The sequence below is a fragment of the Phyllostomus discolor genome, chromosome 10 (genome assembly GCF_004126475.2).
Source record: "Phyllostomus discolor isolate MPI-MPIP mPhyDis1 chromosome 10, mPhyDis1.pri.v3, whole genome shotgun sequence".
Classification (NCBI taxonomy): Eukaryota; Metazoa; Chordata; class Mammalia; order Chiroptera; family Phyllostomidae; genus Phyllostomus; species Phyllostomus discolor.
In genome coordinates, this window is record NC_040912.2 from 11,523,769 (window position 1) to 11,543,929 (window position 20,161).

Here is a 20,161-nt window from a genome sequence, read left to right on the forward strand (position 1 = left end):
TAAAAAAAAAGAGAAAGTAAATGTTTTAAAAAATCGCATTTATCTAGAATTTGATTTATAAGGTGCTAGTCTATTATGGCAAATTGAAATACAATTACTTACAGCTCATAATATTTAGGTTACACACTGTGCTTGGCTTCCTGTTCCTCCACTTTCATCAACTGTGCATCAAAGACAACAGGAAAATGCTACGTATGTTTTCCACACGTGAGAGGCAGAGGCTTTCCCATTCCTGAGATGCTTACATGTCACTTCCTATTTCCTGGTAGAAAAACATGTCAGTTTCTAGCACAGATGTCAGTAATTCTATGGAGAAAATTTTGATTATCCTCCTGCTACTCTTTTGCCTTTTTCTAAAGAGAGAGAAGGCTTTCGAGGAGCTTTTGTGACAGTTGGAGTAATGACTTCTTTCTGTTAAAGGAGACCGGGTCAAGGAGTGTGCTCCTGGTCTCTTCTGGCTTCCTCGGCAGCTGCCTGGCTGGCCCGGTGAACCAAGGCGTAGATATGGGAGAGAGCAGGTGGTTGGGGAACCCGAGTGAGGGCATGCCCGTGCACACAGGCCCACACACACATGCAGAGGACAGATGGGGCGGCTTCACAGCATGTTCATGGTCATCGTGGAGGCCGGCATGAGGGTTGAGAGGAGAGCGTACCTCGATGCCCATTTGTATGTCTCCCTGGGGTATGTTTCCCACCTGAGTCCTGGTAGCCCCCACTCCCAGCCTTCGTGGTGGGACTGACCATCCGTGCAGTGGGTGTTCCTGTCCTTGTCCTGACCTTTCCGTTTCTGAAGCAGGCTGAATTTTTTTTTTTTTTTTTTCCAAACAGAGATTGGAGGATTGGGCCTTGATCATTTTACTGGGGACTTTGCTGTCCATTGAAATCACTGCTGAATCCTGTAGTGTGGTTACTAGCCCCTGTTGTCCTAGAATGTTTTTCTTAGTCGAAGCATCTACCAAAAAGTATGCTGTTTCAGAATCCAAGTTGGAGGAATCCGTGAGAAGTGTATCTATTCCCAGGACTGTTGGGTTTTGCCCTTTTCCCCTCAACTCCCTTCACACTTTTAAAAATAAACAGTAGATTTGATTCCATACAAACTACATCTGTATGTGTGTAAGGAACGGACTCCCTTTTAGGCAGTAAGTTCTTTTTTTTTTTTTTTTTTTTGGTCATTTGGAAACAAGGATGAGTTTTTATTCACTGTCAGTGTTGTTGGCATGTGTAAAAAGTGGATCCTACTTGTGCCGTAGAAACTGCTTACATTTTAATTTAAATGTGCCTTTTAAATTTTTTTTAAAGGTAGTGTCTTCCCCAGCAGATGTAGCTGAAAAAGCTGACAGAATTATTACAATGTTGCCCACCAGTACTAATGCAATAGAAGCTTATTCTGGAGCAAATGGAATTCTAAAGTATGTATTTCTCAACTGTGGATATTTTCTCATTACCATAGTTCATGAATTTCACATTTGTTGGAACTATTAAGAAATTACAGTTATGTTTTTTAAAGCTTTCTGTACTATTTCCTTTTCTTAAAAGCGAATGGTGTGGTTTCTCCCTCATTGTAAAGGGTTTGTTTTTTCACTGAAGTCAAGTATGTGACTTTTGGGAATACGTTATTTTTTTGGGGGGTGGTTTTTTTTTTTTGTTTGCTTCTGTTTCTTTCCTTTAACTCTTGCATTAAACTTGGGCTTTCATTGGTAACATGTTTAAGAGTCTTTTAAAGCCTGCATGTTAAAGTGTACAAATGTTACAAGCATAACATGGTTTATAGAAATTCAGGAAAAGGTTTCTATGAAAAATAAAACCAAACATTGGAAAGAGCACCATTATTTAACATTTTATTATATAATAAAAAGTTATTGTATGTCCTCTGGGTTAGTACATCTGCAGTAAGAATTTTGAGGAGTTGGAATTAAAGGTTAGCAGTTGCTCTTTAAATAAAATATAATTTAGGTCAGAGTTTCCTACCCAGTGCCCAGCTTCTCTGGCTTCAAGAACCTTTTGGTTAATTGCTGTCTGTTGCCAAACTCTTGTGGTTATGTTAGGATGACCGTGGTTGAATTCCCAATTTAGTTTTCTGGTCTTAGTGGTTCCTGTTCCCAACTTGCTTTGTTGTTGAATTTCAACACCGAGGTAGACACACCGAGGTAGAATGAACTGGTAGGCCCTGCAGACATGGAGGGCTGAAAAGAAAGGGTTTAATTTCATGAAGCTGTAATAATAGGAAACTTGAGGTTTTTGGAAATTGAATTGCTTTGGAAAACTAACAGACCTGGAAGCAAAAGACACTTTGGATATTAGGCAGAAGAGTGATAAGATAAATGTTTAGATTTCAGGGAAGGTTGGAGGACACTCCTGCTGGATGGAGCCCTCGGGCCCACGGTGTGTGTGTGGTCCCGAGAAGACCTCGCTGTCTTGTGACCTGGTCTGTTCCAGTTATGGCCCTGCTTTACCTCTCGGGGAAAAGCCACTAAAAACTTGCATGGAGACAAATCCTACGTTTATTAATATCCTTTGCTCAGGAATAGGGTGGCCAACTACCAGAGCAGTCTTGTTCAGGGAGTGCTTTGAAAGAGTTTGGCTTCACATTGAATTATAATGTGCTTCTCAGGGGTGGTTTTTTATTTCCTCTGGGTCAGGATCATTCCTCTATACCCAGTGTATGTGCAAGTTTTGGGGTGATTTCCCATTTCTTAAAGATTTAAGATCTTAAATATACCAATATCACAAAAGACTGGTAAACTTAAGTCTTACTTTTAGGTTGCAGAAAGTGAAACTTTACTTATTGAGGTGATATATATTAGAGCATGCTGTTTTGTTTTCCTGTGGAATACACACAATTATGGCATTGGGACCAGATCAGTTCATATGTCTGAAATTGTTATAAGCATTTTATGTGCTATTTTTTTCTATAGGAAGACTTTTCTTTTCTTTTTTGGTAGTACTTAGCAATGGTTATCTGTTTGCCCATTCAAAATTTATATTCATTCAATTCTAATTTTCCAGTCATAATTCTTATTAACTGTCTTCTGGGTTAGTTTATCTGTAACAAGAACTTGGGGAATTTTGGATTAAAGGTTAACCATAGTGCTTTAAATGAATTATAATTTAGGTCAGAGTTTCCTAGCCAGTTAGGTTATAGATTATAAGGGAACTGCCTAGGTATATAGCCTGCATTTACAGAGCAAACAAAAATGTTTTACTATGAGATTCCATTTAATATTGATATAAAATATAATATATATTTTATAAAAAGGCTGCTTCCCATTTTTAGCAAAGTACCTATGTAAATTTACCATAAAGAACAAAAAGGTTAAGATTTCCAGGTCCTTTCCTATATTTCCCTTTCTGCCTGTTTGATTTTTTATTTTGTCTTTAAGAAGTTAGTTATTAAAGAATGCACCATCCTAAAGCAAATGGCTAAACTTCAGTTGCTTATATTTATTCTACCTAGTAGCAATAAGATGGATATGTGAAATTTACAATATGGCATTTTGAAGACAGATCAATTACTTTTAAAAGAGACCCAGTTATTTTACAAACAAAAATTAAAATTCTACCAAATACCTCTTTTAAAGTTAGTAGGTATTTTAAATTGTTTAAATCTTAGCTTATCTAACCTATATTATGGTTATTGTGTATTTCGTCTAAAACCAGAATTTATACCATTTTACTAGACTATTTTGGTTTGTTTGAAAAAGTGGGTTTCCTTTGTGCTATAATAATTAATCTGAAAATGAATTTGACATTTTGGATTACATCTGATAATGCTTTTAATACGGAACCATCAAAGACGACCTTGATATCTGGCAGCTTTTAGCAGGTTCTGCTTCTGTAGGTAGCTGTATGAAATGTTTGTTCAGCATTGTAAACTACATTTTTAAAACTGTAGTTTTTGAAAAGACTCTTTTTATTTATTTACTTAGAAAAGTGAAGAAAGGCTCACTATTGATAGATTCCAGTACTATTGATCCCGCGGTCTCAAAAGAATTGGCCAAAGAGGTCGAGAGGATGGGAGCAGTTTTCATGGACGCCCCTGTTTCTGGTGGTAAGTGGCAGCTAACAGGCGTGCACCCCCACTTCTGTCCTTCAGAAGTAGTGATGAAGGGGTCGTGGTACCCAAGGTACATCCCGTTATTTTCAGACCTGTTAACAGGGATTCTCACTTCCCTCCTTAAAAATAAAAGCAAACAAATGACTTACGTTATTCAGTGCTCTCCAAATACATTGTTTATTCTAAATTCAGATAGAAAGGGGTCACCATTTTGAAGGGTTGTATATTTTTGGTTTAGATTGCTGTGGGTGGGGATAGATCAATTCCTGGGAAATTTAACTTTCCGAACAGATTTAAGAAATAATTTGCTTGCGTAATCGTATAACTCTTAAAGAAATTGAAGAAAAAGAAAAAAACATCATTTCATAAGGGAAACATTACGCCCAGATGATTTTATAGATGAATGTTACCAGAATTTCGAGGAGCAGATCATCTCCATTTTATGCAAACTTTTCCAGACTATAGAAAAAGAGGAAATGCCTTCCAACTCCTTCTGCAGGACCTGTATAACTCTGATACTTAAACCAGACAGAAACATGAGAAAGAAAAGTTATAGGTCTATGTCAGTTATGAATATAGAAATGAAAACTTAAAGTAAACCAGCAAACCGAACCCAACCATGTGTAAAAGGGATCAAACACTGCAACCACATTTGGTTCATTTCCTATATGCACAGATGGGCTAATATTAGAAAATTATAAATATATTTGACCCCATTAACGTATTTAAAAATTATATCGTTTCCACTAGAGAATAAGCCCCACTAATAATAAGGCCCACTAATAAAATTCACAAAGCTATTATTATGGCAAATACTAATAGTGGGTGACTGGGTATTGTTGGGATGGCAGGATTATAGGTATGATTTTCCATAATTTCTAAATTTTTCAAAATTATTGTGTAATCAGATACCATTCGTATACACACATAAACACACATGCATATACACGTACAATCATATATGTTTATAATAGTATAGCAGTAGACAGTGGAATAGCATTTTTGTTCTAATTTTATTAAATTTGATTGTAGGCTTTGGAATTAAGAAATAACAAAATATATTTACTTAAATCAGTTTCTGTTTTTTTCATAAAGACTTAATTGTCTTATAAAGGCATCTTATATACCTTATAAAATATGTATTTTTTTAAATATAGATAGAGATATAAATAATTGTTAGCCTCTCTGATTGTTATAATGGAATTGGTTGAGTAGGATTTAGGTGTAAAGATTTACAATGGGATATAGCACACTTGATTTTATTGTGATTTTTATTTTTTTAATTTTTAATTTTATTTTTATAATTAAATTTATTGGGGTGACATTGGTTAAGGGTGATATAGATATCTTGATCACAAAATACTAATAAGCAGTTGTAAGCTTGGGGTGTGTGTGTGTGTGTGTGTTTAATACAATGAAACTAAACTGAACAACTGTTTTTCAAGTGGCTCTGTACTTGGATTTGAAAATTGGTGTGGTACATGTGATCTTGCTGTTGATCCTCTTTTGCTTCGAGAGTATAGTCTAAAATTATCATTTGATAATGAGGAATACCAGTTTGGCTTTTAAATGTTATTTTAACTTTCAAAATAGTCTTCTTTGTAATAAAACTTTGAAATCACTCGATGGTTCCTGTTAAGCTATTGTTAAACCCTAGTTTATAGTTTTAATTAGTAGCACAAAATACTCATTAATAATAGTGAATGCACTTGAATCTGAACTGTATTATAGGTTGAAAGCTTTGTGTGGAGATGGTTGTGCTAATTTATTGTTTGACACATGTTTATCATGTGATTTGTAATACAAGTGTGTAACAGAAGCCTGTACTTGTCTTCTCATAGTTACTTTTATATTTTAATACAGTAGATTATAAATGGCCACCCTTTCTTAGTTAAAATAAAATAAAGGAAATTTTCTGTAAGTTAAGAAGGCTGGTTTGAAAATGATTACATTTTAACTGAATAAAATTCAGGAAAAGGGGCCTGCGTAAAGCTTGGCTTCAGCACCAAAGGCAGGCCCGTGATTTTATAAAGTTCCCCATTCATCAGTCCTGAAACGTGGGGTATTTGAGGTGATTTGAATAAAACTCAAGTCCCCCCCAGGTTTATCCCTCTCTCTCTATCCCACATCTGGTCTTTATCTTAGCCTTTAAAATAATGCGTTTACATGGATTTATATAGAGATGTTACAAATACAGTAGTATTCTAAAACTATACATGGGAACGTCTTACTCCGTGGTTAGCATTTTAAAGAGAAGTTTTTTCTTAAACCAGTATAGACTGTGAAGATAAATTGTATAGATTTTTGAGCAAGTGATTGGTTTCTTTAGTCCAGCATTTTCCTCTGCTTCCTGTTGACTATTATTCTGGGGAGTAAAATAAAAAGAATCATGACTGTGTCACTTTTCCCAGGTTTCATTTTGATATTTATTAGACCCACCCTACAGCAGCTCCTGTATACACTGCCCTTATTAGAAATAATAGAAGTTTATTTGAGTTCTAAATTCAGGTTTTTTTTTAAAAAGTCAAAAACAAATGTTACTTATATAGTTGTAATTATCACCCTGAGACCTGAAATGATCCTGTGAATAACTGTTTCATGCTTGTATAGTTAGCATGTGTAGGGCAGACACTGCCTTGTAAAGCACTTGGGCACTCCTCAGCCGGCGGGTGCTCCCGTTGGAAGTTGTCGGGCTGAGCGTGCCTTCAGCAAAGCTCACATTTTGTTACATCTCTTATTTTATATAAATACACACACACACACACACACACACACACCTGTATATATATACACACATATTGATTCTCTTCTTCTTGCAGAGTTTAAACTTTCTGAGTACAGGTAGCAAGTCTTTTTTTTCAAATTGTTTTTATTCAATGTTGAATATATATTACCAAATACTTATAAAATATCTGAAGGTACAAGGTGTTAGCATAAAAACTAGAGCTTTGAAATTCTTGTGTGCTTCTCTCAATCCTGTTTTTTTCCTCCTTAATTAGTAGAAATTGATAAACTGAATTTTGACTCATTCCCATGCTTTTCTTTATAGTTTAACCACATATGTTTTCATCTTTTTTTTTAAAGATTTTATTTATTTATTTTTAGAGAGGAAAGGGAGGGAGAGGGGGGGAGAGAGAGAGAGAGAGAGAGAGAAACATCAATATGCGGTTGCTGGGGGTTATGGCCTGCAACCCAGGCATGTACCCTGGCTGGGAATCGAACCTGGGACACTTTGGTTCCCAGCCCGCGCTCAATCCACTGAGCTGTTTTCATCTTTAAAAAAAAAAGTATATTTTTGCCCTGGCTGGAGTAGCTCAGTGGATTGAGCGCGGGCTGCGAACTAAAGTGTCGCAGGTTCGATTCCCAATCAGGGTACATGCCTGGGTTGTGGGCCATGACCCCCCAGCAACCGCACATTGATGTTTCTCTCTCTCTCTATCTCTGTCTTCCTCCCTTCCCTCTCTAAAAATAAATAAAAATAAAATCTTTAAAACAATGTATATTTTATTTCTTTATTTTTAGAGATAGGGGAAGGGAAGGATAAAGAGAGTGAGAGAAACATTGATGTGTGGTTGCCTCTCGAGCACCCTCCACTGGGGACCTGGCCCACAACCCAAGCATTTGCTCTGACTGGGAATTGAACCAGCGACCCTTTGGTTTGTGGGATGACGTCCAACCCACTGAGCCACACCAGTCAGGGTTACTCTGTGCTTTTGTGAGAACTGGCACGAGGCATTTCCTGTGTACTGAAACAGCCCCTCAGATAAGCAGAAGGCAGCTCTGTAAAAAGAAAAAATCACTCCTTTCTCTGGACACATGAAGCCTGCATCAAGGTTTGTGGCTTGGCAAACCCAGTGTGGGTGGGACCTCAGCATCTGCTTACCCCCTTGGCTGATGCCCTTGTGTGGTGCGTAAAGTGTACTCCCAGTGCGTGGTTGTTCCGTGTAGTTCATTAATTTTAACTTCTCTATGGTATTCTATATAAATATATCATGCTTTATATACATTTGGAATCTTTCCAGTTTTTAAAGTATTACTCACATTCTTATACAGTGTGTGGAAGTGTCTTTATAGTTTCTGTTTTCCCAGCACAAGCCTGGAACGTAGTTGGTCTTCAGTAAATGTTGAAAAACGGATTCAGTTCAGCTGGAAAAACAACCATGTGCAACATACAGGACAAGTGGTGAAATCCCCATTTTACCAGGGACGGAAGCAACACCCAGAGAAAATAAGTAACTCCTTTAAGATCATACTGTGTATCAGTGGCAATCGAAGACTACTTTCTAGTTGAAGATCAGAAAGGGCTGGACTAAAGAAATGTGTCATTTGCTCAAGACTAAAACTGGGTTTGTTTCCTGTTCTACTGCATCAGGAGATACTACTTTCTATAAAGTTCTCATTTATTCTAAGAGGACAATAAGGATAGCAATCCTTATTGAAGGCTATCCTTTAACTTATAAAAGCACTCTTATTACTTGGGTAAAAAGAGCTAACAGTTACCGTGGGACATTGCTACGGTTATGGCCCTTAATTGCTCACATCCCTGAGTCTACACTGTGTATGTACTCCTCACGCCAGCACTGGGCTTAGCCGTCTGACTCGCTCTGGCCTGTGGTGTGTGAGCAAACGTGACACAGGGATAGACTTCAGAAGCACTTTGTCCATTGAATCCTGCCCTCTCTCATTGCTGGGCCCTCCTCCACGGCTGCGCAGAAAGCCTGGACTAGCCTTCTGGAGACAAGGCTGCACACCAAGCCCACGGCAAGCTCCCAGGTGACTGCATCTGCATTGGTGACCTCAGGGCTGCCTGGCAGTGACCTGCCCAGCTGTGGTTGTCTAAATTGCTCACCCACAGAACTGTGAGCAAATAAAGCCACTGAGTTTTGGGGCAGGTGTCATGTAATGATAGATAACTGAGAGAGCCAATGGAGTTGATGTTTTCATCATTATGTGGAAGCGTTTGTGACTTACCGTATCAACTGGTGTGCTACCTGTGCTTATTTAGTGTGTTATAAACCCTTCTGCAAGGAGAATTATAATAAAAGCTGTTAGTGTAAAGGCTGACTTGAACACCAAAGCTAAGTTGCTCAAGAATTTTACTATTAAACCAGTTCAGAAAAGTGTTATGTCTGCTATAAACAGGAAGCTGACTATGTCTCTATATTTTTTAATTGTAAAGGAGAATGCTTGACTATATCGTACCCAAGTAGCTACCCTGGTGAGCTGATACGAGATCCTTTTCCAGATCTTACCAAATCTGGGCGAGATGGTAAAAATTCAATAAATGTCATTTTGGCATTCTTGGGGACTGCTGGGGTTAAGAAGTAGGTCTAGCTTCTAAGTGTTTCTTGTGCACTTTGAATTGGGTGTTTATTACTAGAAGAGACCTTACCAATAATTTATTTAATTTGACTCTGTTAATGTTGTAGGTGACAAATTCAGGTCCAGAGAGGGTAAGTGGCTTGCCCAGGGCGCTCCAGTGTGGCAGCCGATCTGGAAGTAGAAGGAATCCTGCTCTCCCTAGTCAGTCTAAGGTCCTCCGCCTTTGTCAGACCTTCCCTTCAGCCCCGCCCTGGGGTGGCCTTCTCTCCTGTTCATAGTGGCTGCCGATGGCTAACCCCATTTCGAACAATTTTATTTACTACAGTGGCTGCTTCTCTGGCTACTGTCTTGCTAGCTGATGGGCACCGCCATGGAGGGAATCCTGTTGGGTGTTGAGGGGGCAGCTGCCTTCTTTTCTAACCCTCAGGGGCTGGCCTCTGACCTGGAAGAGGCTGGCGTTTCTGCCCCAGAGCCAGTGAGAAGGGATGGCCGATGAGCCACCATGCTGGAGTCTGGAGAGCCCTGGAGGGGTCAGATCAGTCCTGTTGGGCTAACCCCAGCCCAGAACGTTTACTAACTGGCTGTCGGGAGCCTTTCCTTCTGCTGATGGGTTGGGATAGTACCAGTGTTTGGTTTTTGTTTTTGTTTTTGTTTTTGTTTTGGGATCCACCTGGCTGGTTAATCAAATAAACCTTCAGGAAAAGAGAAAGTAAAGTGATATCTTGGCAAATCTCTGGTATGTTCAGGTTTGACTAGGTCAGGATCTGTTCTGAGGTGTGAGGCCTTGGAGCTGAAGAGGATTACACCCGAGAGCAGACGGACGAGGGGCTTGTTGCGTGTAGCAGGAACGAGGCTGTTTTCCACGTGCTTCTGAGTTGTATTATGCCTGTTAGTGCCTGTTTGTTCCACCGGACTGCAGTGGGCAGGCACCCAGTCTTGTTCATTTCTGCCTCCAGTGTGTGTCCCCTGGGGGGCATTTACTGAAGTGGGGTTCGCTGAATCAATAATCTTTTTATTTTTTAAATTCGAGATTAGTGTTAACTATTTGGAGCCTTCCCTGCAGTTACTTCTCCTTTCCAGGCTGTTCTCCAGGTTAGTTATCTTCAGACTATTGACTTCTCTCTCAGGTTAAACTAAGTAACTGCCTCTATGTCGTAACATCTGTCAGTCAGATAGTAAGTAGTTACCATGTTCAAAACGTTACATTTTATTATTAGATGCTATTGGGGAGTGTGATTATGATCAAGGTCCTGAGATTAGGATAAAAGAAGTAGAATAATAAATATTCAGAACAACTTGAAGAGGAAGTCCTTCCATTAGGAGTTTAGGAAAACATGAAATGATTTGAGAATATTTACAAAATGTAAAATAATGCAATACAGCAGTGTTCCCAGTACCTAACAGCCGGAAAGGGATGGTTCATTTACAGTTCAGTCCCAGCAGCATGCCGGGCAGCAGAGAGAAACACCGTTCTGTCCTCGCTGGGGCCCGTTCCTGCTTGCTTTGACTCTTACCTCCTAGTCACCTTTACGGATATTTAAAGACAGGAAGTAACACCAGATTTGATTTATACAGCTGATTCTGGGGCAACAGAAGAATTTTTAGTTCTGGAAATAAAAAATTTATGTTCAAAATCAACTTGAAATCTCATAGATGATATATGAGGCCTGTCCGGAATATATCCAGCCATGCGCTATGACAAATACAGACCTTTTTGAAGAACATACAAGAAACATTGTACGTGGGACAATGATGCCTCAGTTCCCTTCAAAGTAGGCACCATGGGACCTCACACAGTTCTGATCGCCATCGACTGCCCCGTTCTATTTTCCTGAATCTTTTTGATGGTCTGAAATCTCTTCCCTTTCGAAGGTGATTTTAGTTTTGGGAAAAGACAGAGGTTGCAGGGCACCAAATCTGGGCTGTAGGGAGGGCTGAGTCACCTGGGTGATTTGATGTTTTGCCAAAAATCTGCACTAGACATGCATGAGCAGGCACATGGTCATGATGAAGCTGCCAATCACCAGTTGCCGGTAACTGCAGCCTTCTGAATCATCTGAATAGTTTCTATGAAGTAATATTCAAGCTTAACGCAAATTATGAGGCAGATTCGTTTTTTGCTTGCTTACTCACTGTGACTGTGACGGCCACACAGCTCACATGCTCACTCCACAGCATCTACCACCCCCACAGACTAACACAGTGAAGTCGTCATTGTTCACGCATTTGCATGCCAGTCCACTCTCCTTGGCCCCCAGGCTACATTGATGTCACGCCAACTATTCTTGTTCTATTAACAATCGCTGGACTTTTTCCAGACAGACCTTGTATATCCAAGGGGAACCAATGGAATTTGGAGTTAGATATGAAAGTCTTCTTATAAATATTCTTTAAGCAAGGAAGAAAGGTGGTTAGTTCATATAATTCTCTTATCCCATGTAGTTTCAGTTTTTGTTGTTCTTCTGTTAATAAATTAAAAGAAGCTCACTTGGATATTAAGGAGAGCCTTTTAGAGAGAGAAAGGAACTCTGAAAATTAAGGTTTTCATTGTTTTTTCACTGCAACGTCTTATATTTAAAGCTATTGTATTTATATGTTCTTACGAGATTATTTATTTTCTAATGATGCGCTCTCATCTGTTTTGCTTGGCAGCACCTCAATTGCAAGAGGCTCGCTTTCTCCTCCGTTTCATGCAATGGACAGATATTGAGCACTCTGTATGAGCTAGATGTTCTGGGCACTAGACTTGTGACTTCAATGACAGTCAGTCTTACCTCCTAAAGCTTACAATTTGGTAGAAATAGGATACACAAATAAAAAAAACAATTGCAGCCCTGGCTGGTGTAGCTCAGTGGATTGAGCGCGAGCTGCGAACCAAAGCATCGCAGGTTCGATTCCCAGTCAGGGTACATGCCTGGGTTGCAGTCCACGGCCCCCAGCAACCGCACATTGATGTTTCTCTCTCTTTCTCCCTCCTTTCCCTCTCTATAAAGAAATAAATTAAATCTTAAAAAAAAACAATTTCAGTGATAAGTGCTATGAAGGGAAAAGAAGACCGAGTAAGTGACTAAGGAGACGGACACTAAGGAGAGGCCCTTTGACCTAGAGTAGACAGGATGCTCGTGGGGGAAGTGACCTCGAAGCGGAGATGGGAGTGCTCAGGGCGAGGGGAAGTGTTCCAGCGGAGGGTGTGGCTCTGAGACTCGGAACAGGCTTGGTGTATTTGCGGAACGTTTATGTCTGTGTATCACCAGGATGCTGCAGCTTCCGCTCGCAGTCTGTTCAATGGAGTCAGCCACACAGTAACTCCCCGTAAGTGTAAGATCATGGCTTTGTTGAACGGTCTCTGGTTGTCAAAGTAAAGCTAGCCGAGCTTTTCGTAAGTTAGCCCATGACACGGCCTCCTAAGTGTGATGTCCTAACTTACCTGTCTTGTGTAAGTCACCTCTCTATAAAAATTACAGTCATTCTCTAGTGTCAGATGTTGTTTAGTTGCATCATTTTGGATACGTGCATTTTTTTTTTTAAAGTGTGGAATGGGTGTGTTACCACAGGGCTAGTTTCAATTTGCTCAGCTCTGTGGTATAATGAATGCGAGACATCAAGCAAATTAAAAACTATTGTTTGTGACTAATGACCAGTACTGTTCAGCCTGCTCTCAGGGCATAATTACAGCACTTAACTGTGCTTGAATAATGGAAGGATAAACTCACTGATTGCCTAATGCCTGTAGGTTTGCATAGAGACCTTGAGCTGAAGTGGCTCTGAAGTGGCCCTTGCCATGTTAGCCCAAGGCTTTCCGAGCTGGCAAGCCTCATTGATTTGCTAAACTGTATCGTTCCAGTTAGGGCTTAATGTCGAAATTAAATAATTGAACTTGTGTGTATGTGTTTGTTTAACAGTTCCCTACCAGGAAACCAGATTTTATACTCTGCTTGGCTGGGTTGCATTTTAGTAATTTGTTTGAGGTATTCTTAGAACGAGGAGTAGTAATCACAAAACCTATTAAGGAGTTTCTCTTAGAGCGCTCGACTCGCTTGCTAAATTCTTCAATGAAAGCCTCATATAGACTCCCGTTGCTGTTTTTAAAATCCAGTGAGCAGTCTTGGCCTTGACTGCTCACCAAACTGGATGCCTACTGTTTTTCCATTAGATCTGTATCTAATTTATGGTAAAGGGACCACAAAAACAAAAATTATTTCTATTTTGGCACCTAACACCATTATAGTTAAGGGTCTGTTGGCATTTCCATTAAAACATTTTCTTAGAGAGGTTTATAACTTGGCACTTTTGCTTGGCTTTGGGCCGAAACATTGCTATTTCTGTCCAAAAGCAAATTCTTTGACCAAATTTCATAACTGAATGTGCTGGGGTTTATAATGTGTGGAGGGGGAAGGGCTATCACAATAGGTCTTTGATGCTCACGCAAGCTGTCTGATGACAAAGTGGTATTGTGTGTGGTGTTTCTTCTGGCATTTCAGGTTTTCCTCAGTTGGACTTTTTTGAGTGTCTTGAAATAACTTGGTGTAACGTGATTAATATAATTTCATGGGTTTGTCCCTTTAAAGAGTTGTACTACTACGATGATTTTTTAATTCTTTTTGAGTTATCGACTTCTATTATTTATTGTATGAGAGCCTTGAATTAATCTCAGAAAAGAGTAAATAAAATAAGTCTTTGCTTGGTCCGATTTGGAGGTATTTACAGCTTTAATGAAAGACACATTATGACATATCATATGATTTCACTTATATGTGGAATCTAAAGAACAATATAAACGAACAAACGAAACAGAAACAGACTCAGATACAGAGAGAAGATTGATGATTGCCTGAGGGGAGGGCAATTGGGGAATTAGGTGAGAAAGGTGAAGGGATTAAGAAGCACAAGTTTAGCCCTGGCTGCTGTGGCTCAGTGGATTGAGCACCAGCCTGCCAACTGAAAGGTTGCTAGTTCGATTCCCAGTCAGGGCACATGCCTGGGTTGCCAGCCAGGCCTCCATTTGGGAGTGTGCAACAGGCAACTGATCAATGTACTTTGCATTTATTGATGTTTCTCTTCCTCTCTTCCCCCTCTCTAAAAATAAATAAATAAAATCGTTTAAAAAAGTAAACATAAAAAAAAAGGAAGCACAAGTTGGGCCCTGGCCTGGTGGTTCAATTGGTTGAAATGTTGTCGTTTTACATCAAAAGGCTGCAGGTTCGATCCCCAGTCAGGGCATATATTTGGATTGCAGGATGTCCCTCTCTTTCTCTCTGTCTCTCTCTCCCCGCCCCTGCCTTTCCTCGTTCTAAAATCAATAAACACATCCTTGAGTGAGGATTTAAAAAAAAGAAAAGAAGTACAAATTGGTAGTTACAAAATAGTCATGGGGATGTAAAGTACAGCATAGGGGAATGTAGTCAACAATAAGGTAATAATGTAACAATGTAATAATGTATATTGCCAGGTGGGAACTGAAAATATCGGGGGGCAGGGGACCACTTTGGTAAAGTAATTGATTGTATAACCACTATGCTGTACATGTGGAACTAATACAAAATAATATTGAATGTAAACTGTAATTGAAAAATAAAAATAAAGCTTTAGCAACGAAATCATTAAAAAAATTTTTAACTGTGTTTGATGGGCAAATCCATTTCCTTAGAAATGACATAAGACTCGTCAATACCGATCCACTAGAAATGGATTAAATATGTGAGCCATTTCCCCACATTTCCCCACAATTTCACAGGCATTCCTCGGAGATACTGTAGGCTCAGCCCCAGACCACCACGGTAAAGCGAGTCATACTCTTCTCGCTGGTGGAGGGTCTCACCTTCAATCTGTAAAAAATGCAACATCTGTGGAGCACAGTGATGCAAAGCACAATGAAGAAAGACGTGCCTGTTACCCTGTATCCATTAGGTTTCCTTTTGTGTCCCTGGTTGGATACCTTTTCCCTGGGGTTTTCCCCAGTTTGCAGGAGTAGTTCAGAAATGTTTGGTAAATAAATTACCGAGATTTCTTTGAAATTAGTCCCAGAGAAGAGGTGCCCATAAAAACCTCCTTTACATTCTTTGGCACGCCTGAGACTCCAGTGCAGCGGCGTCACGGACAAGAGTCCCCATATAACGTGTTAATGAGTTCTTAACACGCCGAGGGAAGACTGCTGACTCCCTGCCCAAGACAACATCGCTGGGGCGGCTTTAATAATTTGTGCGCTAAGAAAATAAAAGGACGGGTTAGAGAAGGCAGAGTGCGCCCCTTGCTTACGTTGTGTGTTATTGTTACCGTTCATTGTTAGGTAGTATCGCCAGCACCCTAGTTTATTTCTGCGCATTTGCTTCCTTCTTGCGGTGTGCAAATTCCTTCATTTCCCAATCTGCAGGTGAGATTTTAATTGCAGGGCCGTTCCCAGTCAGGGAACCGTTACCAGGGTTGCTCTCGCCAGGCCCTGTCCTGCGGTGGAGGGAGGGACAGCGCGCTCGCTTCACATGTTGTGCTGGAAAGTGCGTGGGTAAGGCAGGGGTCCTGCCTGGAGTAATCCCGGGGTATTTTTAATGTTTTCTAATTGCCATTCAGGATGTAAGTCAGACCAGACACAATTGGGTCTGGTGACGACTAGTTCATGACTGCCTAGTGGTGTTTCTATGAAGGCGAAGTAGGCTTAGTAAACAGATCCGAAGCTGCGACTGATATATAATTTGTTTTTCGCTAAGGTCAGTCGATTCCCAAGCGGTGCGAAATGAGTCCCAGTGTACCTTGTGAGTCCTATGACTTTATTTTGTTTTGCCTGCGATCCCGGGCAGCACGGGGCGGGGTGGGCAGAGCACATGGAATGAAGACTTGGACAGGGGCCTTGGTCAAACCATTGTCAGACTTAGGTCCGTTTTCTAGAGGTCTGCTGTTCTTAAAGACAGTTTGATGACGTTAGCAGATGAAAAATACGTTGAGTTTAAATTCCTCTCTGCATATATTTGCCATACGATTGTATTTTGTTTTGCATTATTTTGGGTGTTTCGGTGGTGAGCACTTTAGATTCACATGCGCATTACACCATAGCCACCTTCCATCCTCCATCCTCCCCTTCATGGCGAGGCCAGCGGAGGTGTGGTGGAGCCCTGGCTCCTCCCTTCTGCCTCAGAGTGAGTATAACTTGACCTGAAAGTAGAGGGGTTTCGTGGCTGTTTGGTATTTAGCTGGAACTCCTTCCAGCGATAGGACAAACGTGTACTCTTTTAGAAGAGAATTAAGAACTTTATGATTTCTAGCCCTGGCTGGCATAGCTCAGTGGATTGAGCACGGGCTGTGAACCAAAGCATCGCAGGTTCGATTCCCAGTCAGGGCACATGCCTGGGTTGCAGGCCATGACCCCAGCAACCGCACATTGATGTTTCTCTCTCTCTCTCTTTCTCCCTCCCTTCCCTCTCTAAACATAAATAAATAAAATCTTTAAAAAAAACAAACTTTATGATTTCTTCCTGATACCTTCTGTTGAGTCGTTGACCATTAGATGTAGTCATGTTTTTCCATTGCAGTCTCTAAGACAGCATTGTTTAGGGAGTTTTCTTTGTTTTGTTTTGTTTTTTAATTAAACAATACAAGGCATACAAATAACTTCATCATTAATTACACTTCGTTTCCCCTAATTCTTATGTGTGGGTAATACATATTCTCAGGTGGCCAATATTTGTAATGTACTGTGCACATGTATTAAAAGAGTAGAAAAATAGTCTTGGCAGACACTGAAATAATTGGCTTTTCCAGCCAAGATAGGTTTGTAAAACATTCTGAAATTTAAGAAGTGGGAGGGAAAGAATTTTTCTTTGCATTAATGTCATATTTTATTAATCCTTTACCTTAGGCTATAAAACTTTTCTGCAGCATTTTTTATTAGATAAGCAGCTAGAGGAAGAACGGTAGTTGATTTATTGTAATTGTCAAATAGCTGCAAACCTTCAGATAGCTGAAAGAATTACTTTGACTTAAAATCCTGAGTAGAGACAAGATTTTTTTCCAAAAATGTCAATGATAATTTTGAGAAAGGAATAAGAACCACAGCATAATTCTGGCTTTGAGATCTGTAATCTTTAACAGCAAACTTTTAAAAACAGCATTTAGAAATACTTGATGGCATCTCGTGGTCTGCGATTGGGCTGTACTTTTATATTCTTATTAGTACTTGTATAAAATCAACAGCTTTTCATGATCAGGCATTTACATCTTAAATCTTGCACACTGCTCTGTTAGGAAATAGACCCAGCAGTACCGGTTAGTTTGAAGTTAATAGGAATAGTCTATATTTGGTACAGAAGTTACTTTCTATAACATTTAAGGGCCAGTGGACAAGGGGGAAGAAGGGAGGTGGGGGGAGGCAGGAGCATTTGAGGGGAATGAGAGATTACATTATCCTTTTCCATTTTAGCTGGGAGTTTGGAGAAAAACTGTAAAGTTAAACTTTTTGGAATTGTTACTGCCCCAAGTGGGAATATAAACTATATTGAACAAAATTTATTTAGCCCGTTAAAAAGTCAGCCTAAAATTATAGTTAATTAGCTTACATTATTACATCACTTCTAGTAGAGAGACACACACTGGGACCCGGTAAGAGGAGCTTTATCATATCAGGTGAGCTGACTGCTGTCCATATGGAGCTTTAAGATAATGATGAGTTTAAATTTCCTCTTAGAGCTAAGTGAGAATAAAACTGGAGGCAATAAATACTCTTGGCCAAAGCCATTAAATGAAAAAGCTGGGAATTCTCCAGCTCTTGACTTAAATTGTTTGTTTATCAGCTGGCGCCTAGTCTGGAGTCAAGAACTGGAGATTTCTATCTGTGACAGAACTTTGAAACTCTTGCAGGACACTTTCATTTCAACTTAAGGTAACTTGAGTTTATAGCTTTGGCTTTAAAGATTACTAATGATTTACTCATTTCCTTACCATTTAACCAGAGTGGACTTTTTCCCAGGAAGGGATCTGTGTTTATTTAGGGCCTTTGTCTGCGGAGGGATTAAAAGGCAGCCCACCAGCATTGTGAACTTGATGGTAATAAAAGGTCACCAAAACACACCATAAAAACATTCTTACCATGGAATTAATTATACAGTGTAATTTTACAAAGCAGCTCGGTTACTCCATCCCTACCTTCTCCCCCATTCTTAAACATTTCATCTTTTAAAAATTAAAGCTTTGGGACAATTGTAGGTTTTTGGAAAAAAAAATACCTTGCTTCTTTCTTGGTATTTATTTAAACACTGCGGAATTGTCACCTGCAGTAAATTGCGTAAACGTTTTAAAGTTTTAAAATAAAAGTGATCATTTATTGTTCAACTCGGGGACGAATAACTTGTTTGGGGGGAGGGTAGAGGAATCAAAAGGGTTGGTCAGGTTTCATAGAACAGCTACAGTTCTAAAAACCTAAGCCTCTTTCGGAGTTTTCTTTGTGCCACCAGATGGCATTGCATCCAAACCTGCTTGTGAGGCTTGGAGGAGGAGAGGTCCTAAGACTTGCTCTAGATTTTGCTTTTGAAGTTTGCTTAAAAATCAGCATCCAGGTCGATTAAATGTCTCTGAAGAACTGAGATTTCTGAACTCTGCACACATTTGTTTTTAGGTGGTTAATATTGTGGTGAAATGAAAGTAAATTAAAATGTTGAAACATTTGCAGGGGATGGCTTTTCTGTTTGTTTGTTTGTAAATGAACATTTAACAGTTGGTTGTTTTGTTTTGTTTTACTTGTTTAAACACTCCAGAGAGGATCCTGCCTATGAAAACCCTTACATATGTTGCAAAAATCCCCTCCGTGTTTGCACCCCCCAACACACACACACACACACACACACACACACACCCAACCCTGATTAAAAAAAAGTGTCAGCAGGTTTCGCTGTATGGGGATTTTTAAAAAGAGGGAAAGACCTTGGAAAGGTGCAGGTCGGTCCCTTTCACGAGCGTAGCTATGCTTCATTAGGCAGTTCATGTCGTGTCTCCCGAGTTGTTTTTGGGAAAGTGAATTCCTGCAGTTTCCTGTCCTGGTTTGGAGCGAGCCAGTCTCTTTCTTCAGTGTTTTGAATGAACTCATTTTAAGAAAGGGATACATAATAGCAAATAAATAAATAGACCACACGTTTTATAAAAGTTAAGATTATGTTCATTAAAATATGTATTGTTCTAGTTTATAAATCCATGTGTGTTAATTTACTCCAGAAACAATTAAATTGTTTAATCCAGTTCTCTAGATGCTGTGATATGGTGTCAGAATAAATAAGGTTCGTGGTACATTCTATTGATTTTTATCCTTTTAAAAAATGTATTCACCATGCAGAGAGACGTTTCATGCTTAGCTTTGATCATTTATCAAAAAGCTTTATGAAATGTCACTCACTTTATGCTCAAGCCTCTTCTCTGAGATTTCGAAGTGTGCACAACCTGCTTAAGAAATGTATATGTTTTCAAAGAAAGTGTTTGACCTCCCGCCTTGATGTTCCTGCTTTTAAATGCGCCCCCAAACACTCCCCTTCCCTCTATTTGAATAACTCGATTGGAATGTGTGTTGTACTAAAACTAAACAGACACCACCGTCAGTATTACAAAGAAAGAACTTTGTGTTAAGAATTATAAAACATTCACATTTGTAAGTAGTCTGGACAAAGGTGCTCATGACATTTGACTCTTGAATATTTTAGTTTTGAACTTGATACAACAGCCTGCCTCTTGGCTTTGTTGTGTGCTGATATTTCTGCTTATTTAACATCAAAAAGCTGTATTGGTTTCTCTTTATAGATGGTGCCTGTGTTCTGG

At 39.5% G+C, this 20,161-nt stretch overlaps 1 protein-coding gene across 2 annotated transcripts in view; it reads left to right on the top strand.

The window, feature by feature from the left end:
• The window catches only part of HIBADH (3-hydroxyisobutyrate dehydrogenase), a 98,574-nt gene that overhangs the window by 13,012 nt on the left and 65,401 nt on the right, over window positions 1-20,161 (top strand). For both annotated transcript variants that reach the window (XM_028526197.2, XM_036010461.1), the window contains exons 3-4: window positions 1,300-1,409; window positions 3,927-4,048. In XM_028526197.2, the coding sequence (XP_028381998.1) occupies window positions 1,300-1,409; window positions 3,927-4,048 (232 nt within the window). The remainder of the gene's footprint in view (window positions 1-1,299; window positions 1,410-3,926; window positions 4,049-20,161) is intronic.